This window comes from Psammomys obesus, unplaced genomic scaffold (genome assembly GCF_907164565.1).
Source record: "Psammomys obesus unplaced genomic scaffold, mPsaObe1.curated_primary_1811, whole genome shotgun sequence".
Lineage (NCBI taxonomy): Eukaryota > Metazoa > Chordata > Mammalia > Rodentia > Muridae > Psammomys > Psammomys obesus.
In genome coordinates this window covers 9,285,695-9,297,505 of record NW_026596256.1, presented here as the reverse complement: position 1 = coordinate 9,297,505, position 11,811 = coordinate 9,285,695, and the positions used below count along the sequence as shown (strand labels likewise).

Here is an 11,811-nt window from a genome sequence, read left to right as displayed (position 1 = left end):
ACAGAGCTCAGAATAAAATATGTATCAAAATATTTATGTTCTGCTCCAGTCGGGGGTGTAGAAAAATTGGATTTTTCTCTGTAATAAGTGTTATTGTTCTTTTAGCTGGCCTGCTGATACCATTCCAGGTGGCTCCTGGGATCTCAGGGCTCTGGAAAACAAGCCAGGCAGCAAAAAACCTCAGGAGGTTCCACTGGCTGCTGAGGGAAAGCTGACAGCTCAGTCCTGCAGATCAGCACCACAGCAGGGGGAGGTGAGCAGCAGAAGCTCACAGAGCCAAGTGAGCTCTAGCAGTGACTGTGGCAGTTCTGTGTGACTGACTGTCTGGGAGTCCAGTCGAGGGTCTAGTGATGAGTCCTTTAGGAGGAAGGGCTACAGTTCAGAATGAACAGCCAGTCTCAGATGTACTTAGGTGAGGTAGATGGTGCTCCACACTTTATTTCATGTGAGACAGGGATTTATAATCCCTGGGCAATGGACAGGGGTTTTGAGGAAGAATGTTATGGGACTTAGGATGCTGGCAATGCTCCATTTGTAAGGGGAAAGATAGGAAGTGAGAAGATCATGTGACTGACCACCTCTAGCCACCTGGGTTTAGTGTCACTTGTTCCTGAGGCAGGCACAGAAGCAGGAGAGAGCTTTGTCCCTCACTTTCTGTTCTCAGGATTAGATATTAATCTCAAGTTTTGGATTTCCTGGGTTTGTACATGCTGCATCTTGGCAGTTCTGTGCCAGTTCTTCTAGAGGCACAGTCTGTGAGTCCCACAGAGAATATCGTAGGGGCATGATAAAAGCAACAGCAAAGACACCTGGTTGCTTGAAATAACCAGTGTTTAAATATCAGGAAAGACTCTTATTAATGAAATCTTACAGATTATTTAGGAGATTATAGGTGAGTTAAACAGGACAAATTCTCAAACAGAAGCCAAAATAAAACTTTTTTTTTCTTCTTTCCCTTCCTTCCTTCCTTCCATCCTTCCTTCCTTCCTTCCTTCCTTCCTTCATTCCTTCCTTCCTTTCTTTCTTTCTTTCTTTCTTTCTTTCTTTCTTTCTTCCTTTCTTTCTCTTCTTTCTCTTCTTCTTTTTATTAATGAGGATTGGATTGTAAATCAAATCCATAAATACAGTTTAGTATGTTCTTAAAATCTGGCTCAGCAGGAGGATAAGGCTCAAACCAAGTAAAAGAAATCATATGCAAGCAGTCCACTCACTGGAATCTCAGAAAATTAGATACTGTTTTTAATGACTCCCAAAAGAAATAATAATTATTTACTATGCAATTGTTTGAGCTGACAAGTGTGCGGGTCCCATCAAACAAAGACGCAAACAGGTTGGAGAGTGTCAGCTTACATAACTTCCTAGGTGTACACTCTCTACACGTGCTAATGACTCATTTTGGAAATTGAAAAAAGCAGCATGAATCGTCTGACTTCCACGTAGAGCCACTTAGCTATCACCATGGATTATGAATCACTGTATAACAATGGATGAAGTTCACTTAATTCCCTTTAAGTTGGATTTTACTAAATTATAAATGAGGCTCATATATTTAAACTACAGGAAATATTTGCAGGTTAGATGATGAGATTTTCTGCAATAAAGAAGGGCTTTCTAAAGAGTATAGAATTTTCAGAAGGTCTGAATTAAAAGAGAGTAATTTATATTGAGCATATAAAATTCATATACAGACAACATGTCATTGGAAACCTTGCCAAGAATGCAAAGTAATGCTCACCCAACACAACTGTCATTTCAAGTTTTCTTCTTTAAACATTTTCCTTCCTATCATTCCATTCTTATCATGGCCTGGAAACCGCCATGTCTTTTTGCATATATATAATATTGCAATGCTGAGCTACAATTTTTGAATTCTTAGAGACTATCTACTGCTATACACATGACAGTAATGGGAGTAATAAGCCAATGTCTTCACTCCATCAGTGACTAAGGTTAAAAGAATTAAATATATTTCTCCAACATACACAACAATCAAGACCATTATTGTTATTATTATTATTACTTACAATTTATTCACTTTGTATCCCAGTTGTAGCTCCCTCACCCATCTCCTCCCAGTCCCACCTCCCTTCCCTCTTCCTGCCCCATCCCTCTTCCCTAGTCCACAGATAAGGGAAGTCCTCCTTCTCCACTGTCTGATCCTAGCCTGCCAGGTCCCATCAGGGCTGCCTGGATCTTCCTTCTGTGGGCTGGCTAGGTCATTCCACCAGGGAGAAGCACTCAAGGAACAGGAAACAGAGTTCATGTCAGAGACTGTCTCTTTTCCCCTTTTTAGGGTACGCACTTGGACACTGAGCGGTCTTTGGGCTACATCTTAGCAAGGGGTCTAGATCCTCTCTATGCATGATCTTTAATTGATGCATTAGTCTCTGCAGTCCCCCCTAGGCCCAGCATTTTACGCTTTGTTGGTCTCCTTGTGGGGCCCTTGTCCCTCCAGAGTCCTTCTATATCAGATCAGAAACCACAATGATCTTTGCACTAAACTAAATTTTGGCTTATCTAAAAATCAAGGTATAATCATGTTGACTAAACTTTAGCTAAAATTACTAATGACTACCTACATACATGCATACTTGATTTATAAATTTTTTTCTAACCAATTAATATACTTATCTCTTATTCTTAATCCTAAATGTAAATAAGTTGGTGCTATGGTAAATGTTAGGGCTCCATGAATTCCATCCTCTATGTGGTCATGAGTAACTTGAACTCCAACATTTCTAAGCCGTGCAACATAAATTAATCCATCATCTCTTACAATGTCATGTTCACAAGTGAGGATGTAGGTCAGTGGCAAATTCTGTAACTGGGAGTCACTGGCTAGCAAAGGGGACATCCTGCTATCCAAGAGTGCTGGATAGGAAGCCTTTAGTTTGCCAAGAACTGGTTCAGTGTAAACATGGTTCTTTTTATACTTGTCAGGAAGAAAGTCACTCCAGTTAACAAACTTGAACAGGTGTCTTGATTCTTCAGGCATATGCTCATTTCTTAGTATAGCTTCTTTCAGGGCTGTGTCTTCAGACAGGTAGAGGCTTGCCAACTTAAATGCCATCTTCCTTGACAGAATGGGACCATATTCATAGTCTTGATGGGATGGCATCAAGATGTCAATAATCTGTAGTCCAGGGTATACCAAGGCTTGTGCCTTAATTTTATCTTTGTACTCTGGATTACTCTGGAACTGTAAATATAGAAATTGTACTCAATAATTTTTATACAAAAGTATTCATAGCTTTATCTTAATAACAGGGTAAATAATATCATAAAGTGTAAACACTAGTGATAATTCTCTCCACATTTACTCATTGCTGTGGAGATGAGAGGATGTGTCATTTTACATTCATCAAAGAAAATACAGTGCACGCTTCTACTTCCTCACATTTATTCATAGGATGGTAATCAAACAAAACATTGCCAGGGGTTTCCAGAGAAGATAACGGAAAAACTGTGCTTAAGACTACATCTTAAAAATTCATTTTGGGGTGTCTGATTATGTGTAATGTGAGAGAGAAAGAGAGGGAGGGGCTATGTTTGTATATACCATATTATTTTGGAATACGCTGCTTTCCATTCTCTGTGTCCCAAACGCTCAGGTCATATGTATGTGTCCCCATGCTCATCATCCTTAAAACACACACACACACACACACACACACACACACACACATCTTATATGTATAATGTGTATGTATGAACAAAACAACATGTAAAAATAAGTTAAATTTGACATGTAAATTAAAATGGAACTTTAACATGTTACAGGTAAAAATTCAAACATGAATCCTAACTTTAGGAAAACAAACAGGGTAATTTACAAAATCAATAAAGCAGAAAAACATGTGGAATGTTGGTCTATATAGCCCTGTCTTTATGTGAAAGAGAAAATGCTCTGAGTTTGCAGATGTAGGAAGATTCTCTTTCCTTTTTTTTTCTACTTATGAAAATTCATTCAAGAACCTGCAGTGAGGTCTGAAGGGTCATTACTTAGTCATCTCATGTGAATCTACAGTAGTGCCATATCCACAGATGTCTGCATCTGCAGCCCTCCATGGGAGAGTTCAGATCTGTTTAGGTCAAGGACAGGCCCTCATCCAAGAAGTTAATTTATCTAAAATGGGAGGATTAGTTGAAATTTTAAGAAAACATAAGGAAAAGTGTCTGGCCAACTAAAAAATACAAACACATAATAGATACAAGATTCCACAAATTAAAGAGAGAAATAATTTCCTAAGAGAATATTATATAGTCTCTTGATCTAAAAAAGGAGTGCAGTATTATCAGAAGAGTCAAGGAGAAAACAGTATGGAACATGGAACCAAAACAGAGGGAGATTCAAGTGATGGCTTCTCCATAAGCAAGCTAGGGTGATCCCAAATGCATTGGTAGATTCTTTTTTAAATAACTAATTTTTATTTATTAAAATTTATTCACTTTGTAGCCCCCAGCTATAGCCCCCTTCCTCGTCCCCTCACAATCCCACTTTCACTTTTCTTCCATGCCCCTCTTCCAGGCCACTGACAGGGAAGGACCTCCACCCCTTCTATCTGACACTAGCCTATCATGTATCAAGAGTACTGGGTGCACTGTCTTCCTCTGTGCCCTGATAAGGCTACAATGAGGGGGGGTGTTAAAAAGAGCAGGCCACTGAGATCATGTCAGAGACAATGCCAGCTCCTCTTACTAGGGAACCCACTTGGAGACTGAGGTGAAATGGATAACATCTAAGCAGGGGGTCTAAGGAACTCTCCTTGCATGGTTCTTGGTTGGTGTATCAGCCTCAAAAAAAGACCCCTGGGCCCAGATAATTTGGTTCTATTGTTCTCCCTGTGGAGCTCCTGTCCCTTCCAGGTCTTTCTATCTACCCTTTCTTTTATAAGATTCCCTGCATCTCTGCCTAAATTTGGCTATGAGTCTCAGCATCAGTCTCCTGCTGGGTAGACTCTATCGGAGACCCTCTGTGGTGGCTCTTGTCCTATTCCCTGTTTTCTCCCTCTTCCAATGTCTATCCTGTTTGCCTTTCTGAATGAGGATTGAGCATCTTCCCCAGGGTCCTTTTTCTTGCTTAGCTTCTTTAGGTGTACATATTTTAGTATGTTTATCCTATATTATATGTCTAATATCCAGTTATAAGTGAGTAGATCTTATGTGTGTCTTTTTTCTTCTGGGATACCTCACTCAGAATAATCTTTTCTAGTTCCCATCATTTCATGATTTCCTCATTTTTAATTGCTGAGTAGTATTCCATTGTGTAAATATACCACAAATTCTGTATCCATTCCTTCGTTGAGGGACATCTAGGTTGTTTCTAGATTCTGGATATTATGAATAAACCTGCTATGAACACAGGTAAGCAAATGTAAGCTGGAGACAAGTGCATCCCTGGATTCAACTGGCCACCTAGTTTGTCAGAATTTTGCAACTTAAGGTGAGTGAATCAGCTTACTTCAAATGAGATCAAAAGTAAATATGGAATGTATGGATGTCTACATGCTTGAGCACACATTTAAGCATGAACCAGCACACATGTATATGCATTTACATGAAATAGAAAAGAATTATGAATAAAATTCTTCACATTTTAGAAAAATGAACAAGAATAATGGCTTTCTTTGCAGTAGTTCAAATTTTCACAGGTTCAAATCAAAAGAAGCTGAAAAAAAAATCCAGAACAAAAACACGTTAGCTTAAACTTGAAGGGTTAAAGGGTATGACTAGGAAGAACAGTATCTGAGGTTCAAATGTTAGTATTACCATGCAGTCCTGAGACACTTGGTCTCTTCATTCAATACCCATTGTACTAAAGCTACTAAACTTTTATGATAGGAATATCTGCCTGTATCTCATACTGTATGGTCACACTACTATTCTTTATTATTAGATACCTAAAATAGTAGATCCCAATGCACTGAAACTTCCAGAATATCACATACCAAATCTCCCAGAGAAGCTCTGAGAATCAGGAGCTCCAGCTCCAACCCTTTTGTCCTTTTGTAAAATAGCAATTATGGAAAACTACCTGTTGCCTGAGTTATTCCAGGACTTAGGAGCTGTCCTAGGAACAGTTTCACAAGTCTCAATGTTGGCCATGTAGATGGATAACAGGTCTCACCTGACCAGAAGCATTTGAAATTGCAGAGCACAGACGTGGATCTATAATAAACCTTTGCTTTTTACCTTTTCCAGCAGCCTTTGTGGAGTCACACCGCACTTTTGGGGAAGACTATAACTATTACCATGGAATATATGAGTAGTATTAAACTCTAAAGATACAAAGAGACTTTCTTTAATTTTCTGGCCTCCCAAATGTTGGAAGGAAAGTGCTGCTAAACACATGGCTAAACAATGTCTCCTCAACCAAGAAAAGCCGTGGTCTGGCAAAGACGTGATCTGACTATCAAATACCGTGTGGTAAATGCTTGAGTTATTTTTCGATCTGTCTTGCAGGCCACCTCATAGAATTTCATTAGCTATTTCACAGATGTAGAGTCAGGTACACAAAGAGTAAAAGGAAGTATACTTGTGGTGCCCAGTGCAGCTGCTAGAGTGAGATGTAAATACTAGAACCAGCCAAGGAGAAACCCTGTTGACAGACAGGAGCAGTGAAGGCCTCAGCATGTCAGCCCAAGGGCAGAATAGTCAAACCTCTAGAGAAACACAACATACCAATTGAGTTGCTGCTGTTGCCAACATAGCGCCAGAACTCTCTCCAGAAACACAAATGCGAGCAGGATCTACTCCATACTTGTCAAGGATTTTGTCCTGGAGAAAGAATTTGACCACAAGAACACAGTCTTCAAGGGCAGCTGGGAATTTATACTGAGGAGCAACCCTGTAGCTTTACACAAAAACACAGACAACAACAACAATAAGAAAATCCACAGATTTCTTTCAATTTCACCAACAGATATATTAATAACATTGGTCTCTGTTTTGAACCTTTCATTAGACTTAGCACTGGATCTGTGCTACAATGAGTGAGAGAGGATGAGACCTCACCCTCATTGTGTCTGAAGAATTTACCAGGCCCTCTGTGAAGTTGCTGACTCAAAAGTAATCCATAAGTATTGAAAGAATTTCCCAGGAAAATGTAAAATAAGAGAATATGGTCTCCAATTATATATAGGTACATTCATTTAGGAATTGATTTCGGTCAGAATACTATAAAAATACAGAATTTCATATCACAAACCAGAGAACTTGAATTAGACTTCTTTAGCTATTTATATACCAATATAAACAGTGTTATTCATATAGTTCTTGTGGGTTTTTATAGTTCAAATAGTGTCTAAATGTTTTAAAATAATAAAATATAAAATATTTATTTTAAATATATATAATTTAAAAATATGAACACATGTCAACGTAAATAATCACAAGTACCTAAAGAATTATACAATTTTAAAGTAAATGTAAAATAACACAGCATTTCAAAATCTTCTATAAAATAATAATGTGCTAGATATTGTTAAAATTACAACAGGAAAGCCAGACCATCCTTAAGATTGTAAGTCAGATATTTCTGAAAATATATGTAATTATTCTAGTTGCTTCAAGGATTGATTACAAGGACAGCACTGACCCTTCCAGTATATTTACTTGATTCTATTACAATTGCAGTGAAGAGATTCCTTTCAACGTACTCAGGTCAGTCCACAATTCTGTAAATCTATTCTGCACTATGGAGTTGACCGGAAACATTCACCCTCATGATGAAGGTTTCATAAATATAGAGTACATCCAGTAAATGTTAATGTAACATGTATCTTCCCATCCTTGGTATATGATGGAAACTTGGGTCAAAGTCATGATATATGAAGAAGTATTATTGAGGAACACTTGAATGTCCCAACATTGATCATCTAATATTACTAAGTCCATGAGAAAATCTAACCTACAGCGTTTTTATTAGTAGCTCAAGGTAAACACATCCTAAGACTGTAGTGGCTGCTCTTTCTAGGTTAGAAAAAAAATTAAATTTAAGCTCAGAACAGGGATCCAGCCATGACTGAGGCTTAGATGACTTGTTTTGTAAACCAAGCCTAGTCTGGGAGGGCTATGACCATAGCATGAGAATTGTCATTCTCTTACTCTATTCCCACAACAACAGCATCAAGGTTGTTTGCTGTCCATCGGTTCAGATCATCATAGGGCTGCATCTCTGAAATGAAATAGACAAAAACAAAAGTGTGCTTGGTGGATTATCAAGTTACAGAAACAAAACTAAGTCTAAGAACAGTGATAGAAATATAAAAGGGAAACAGCATTTCCGTACTAACTCCATAAATCCAGCACACACATACACAAATGCACACACAAACACATATACACACTCACAGAAACACACTCACACACAAATACACTCACTACACACCTCCACACTCACATACACACATACTTACACATGGTACATACTCATACACACACACCTCCACACACACATACCTCCTCACACATATTCACTCAAACACACATGTCCACACACACATGCACACATCTACAGGCGCACACACACTTCTACACACATACATGTGTACAAAAAGACCTATACACACATGCACACAAAAGTACACACATACATACAAGCACACACATATACAAGTACACATGTACAGGCATATAAATACAAATAAGTGTTCCCTGCAGAAAATATATTTAAATTTTTTAAATTAAATAAATGCACACCAAGCTCAAGTCTACATTAAGAAAATCATAATTTTCAGTTTAGTTTAATGCTAGGTATAGAATACAATGTTATCTCAATATACAAAAATAATGATAAATGTTGCATTCCATATAAACAAACTTAAGAATGAAAATATTATCTAGGTAGGTAAAAAGAGAAGGTACTCAGTATTTTCTATAACTTGTTGTAAATTTAACGAAAAAATTAGAAAGAGATGAAATTGAAATGTATCACAAGGCAATAGAAGCTGCAAAGAACAAAGCGATGGTCACCTGGTTAAAAGGTGAATGTACTTTTTAAACTGTCTGGCACAATGCAGTGATACTGCTCTCCAAAGTTTTAATAGACTTACAAGAGTTAGGTAGAGCAATAAGAGAAGAGGAAGGAGTAAAGGAAGAAAGAACTCTGGGTGTTGGGTGAGGTAGCTCTGTGGGGAATGCACTCACTAGCATAAGGGCAGGAATTCAAATACCCAGTGGCTTTGGAAGTATCTGAAGGGCTCGAGAAATAAACCGTAACACCAGCACTCAATAGGAAAGAAAAGCCAGCCAGCTATGACTAGTCAAATCAGAGAACTCTAGGTTCAATGACTTATCCTAAAGAAGCAAAGTGAACACTCTAGAAAGCATTTGTTAAAATTATGCAAGTAAATATCTCACTCGCTCCAGAAGATACACTGATGTATTTCATGACCTTCGAATCATAAATCTCATCAATTAACTCCAAGCTCACTAGTGACTTCTGTCTTAAAGTGAGGAGTGGATTCTGGTTAAGGGTTTCAGGTACTGGAGGTAAGAAGGAAGGAGTGGAACAGGAGGTGTGTTCACACTGTGAAGTCTGCATTTTTCAGTAGCCCTCAGTGCACTTGGTGACTAAAAAGCAATTCAACATCACTAATAGTAATCCTAATAGTAATTACCCTGAAATGTTTTAATCCATGCCTAAAATATTTGACATTAGGAGAAAAGTGACACCTAGAGGACACAGTGTCTAAGGGGCAGGACAGCAGTGATTGCATAATGACCAACAGACTGAGCTCTGGGCCCTAGTGATTGTGTTTCCCTGGTGCGACGAATCCCACGGTGTGGGAAGCAATGGGGTCCATACTCAGGTCACCAAGCTAAATCTTCAAAGATTTCCTGGGTCCCAGCAGGCACTCAGTCACCTGCCCATAGCCACACACATGTACTCTGATAACCATCCCAGACGGAACTGTGGGCCCCACATCACCAGAGACTGGGCTTAACAGTCGAGAGAAAATCCAATGGTGAAAGAAGCAACCAGGGCTGAGCTTAGGTCACCCAAACAATCTCTGGAAAAGGTCCTGGACTCTGGCAAGTGCTCAGCCACCAGCCCAGAGATCCACCTGCATGCCCTACTCACCATCCCAGAGAGAACTGTGGACCCCAGGCTACCAGAGACTGAGTTTCCTTGTCATGGGAAAAACCCATGTTGAGAGAAACATCAGGTCTGACCTCAGGGCATTCAGCCAATACCCCCTCCCAAACACGCACACACTGAAAAGTTCTAAGGAAAAGTTCCCTTGTTCTTGCAGGCACCCAGTCACCAGTAGGGAGCCACTCCCATACACTTCCATGCTCAACTCACCATCAACACTGAGCTGTGGACCACAAAACACCACAGACTACATTCTCCAGTCGGGTGGAAATTCCACGGTGGGGGGAAACATCGGTCCAACCTCAGGACACCCAGCTCCAGAAAAGCATGTATGAGTGCTGTGCTCACCTGCAACTGATTAACGCTTGAGTACTGGAACATAGACCTCCAACTTCAGACCTACAGAAGCCTGGGATCCAAGGGATCAATCCCCAGACACTGCTCCATTGCACAACCTGTTTCCCTAGCCAAACTGACCAAACTGCAGGGTTCCCTGGTTCTTCAAGAGGGCTGTGCCCAGCAAACAAGGTCTAAGAGCAGCAGCAGCAGCTCATTAAATTCAGAGCAAGAAACCCAGCATCAGGGTAGCTGTCTTCAGGAGTTCTTCTGGTGAGAGAAGAGTACCACTGACAACCAACGACCACAATTACCACACAGGCCCATAGGCCTGAGGTGAGCTGTGGCAATTCCTGAGAAGACTGGCCATTTAATGACCATATCCAAAAAGCTGAGGAGGCCTCCTTCAGGAACAACCATCTTCTTCCAGGGGGATTCTCCCCACCCCTGGATTCCAGAAACCACCAGAAACTAACAACCAACATCTGAGACAGCTAGATGGGTAGAGGCCAGCATAAAAGCCCAACCAACAAAGGCCAAAGCAATATGTCATCTCCAGAACCCAGTGATCCAGGAGCAAGTAGCCCTGGACACCCTATCATAAGTGAAATTCAAGAAGATGACCTTATGTTTATGCTTATGAAGAGGATAATGGAGAAAAAAATGCATGGAATCTTATGAAAGAAGTAGGAAATAGTAAGATCTGGAGAGGACAGAAACTCCACAAGGAGAGCAACAGAACCAGAAAATTTGAAAACAAGGGTCTTTCCAGAGACTCATACTCCAACCAAGTACCAGGCATGGAGATAACCTAGATCCCCTGCACAGATGTAGCCCATGGCAGTTCAGTGTCCAAGTGGGTTCCATAGTAATGTGAAGAGGGAATGCCTCTGACATAAACTGATTGGCCTGCTCTTTGATCACCTCCCCTGAGAGGGAAGCAGCCTTACCAGGCCACAGAAGATGACAATGCAGCCACTCGTGATGAGATCTGATAGACTAAGATCAGAAGGAAGGAGAGGGGGATCTCCCCTATCAGTGGACTTAGGGAAGGATATGTGTGAAGAAGAGGGAGGGAATGTGGGATTAGGAGGAGAGGAGGAAGGGGTTTATGGGGGGATATAAAGTGAATAAAGTGTAATTAATAAAGTTTAAAAAAAAAAGCAATAGATGAAGATAAAGTCAAACAGATTATGGTCATCCTTAAAGAAATAAAGGAAGATAATATCAAACAGATTAGGGCCATCCGTAAAGAAATATTGGAAGATAATATAAAAAAGAATATGGCTATCCATAAAGAAACACAGGAAGATGCAGCTGAACATTTTGTGGCCCTTAGAAAGAAAATTATTCAATCACTGAAAGAAACAAAAGAA

At 39.8% G+C, this 11,811-nt stretch overlaps 1 protein-coding gene across 1 annotated transcript in view; it reads right to left on the bottom strand.

The window, feature by feature from the left end:
- Positions 1-2,596: 2,596 nt before the first annotated feature.
- LOC129668795 (arylacetamide deacetylase-like 2) overlaps positions 2,597-11,811 on the bottom strand; it is a 54,615-nt gene continuing 45,400 nt past the window's right edge. The window contains exons 3-5 of the mRNA XM_055596891.1: positions 8,107-8,176; positions 6,682-6,853; positions 2,597-3,199 (exon numbers count right to left, since the gene is read on the bottom strand). Of these exons, the coding sequence (XP_055452866.1) occupies positions 2,597-3,199; positions 6,682-6,853; positions 8,107-8,176 (845 nt within the window). The remainder of the gene's footprint in view (positions 3,200-6,681; positions 6,854-8,106; positions 8,177-11,811) is intronic.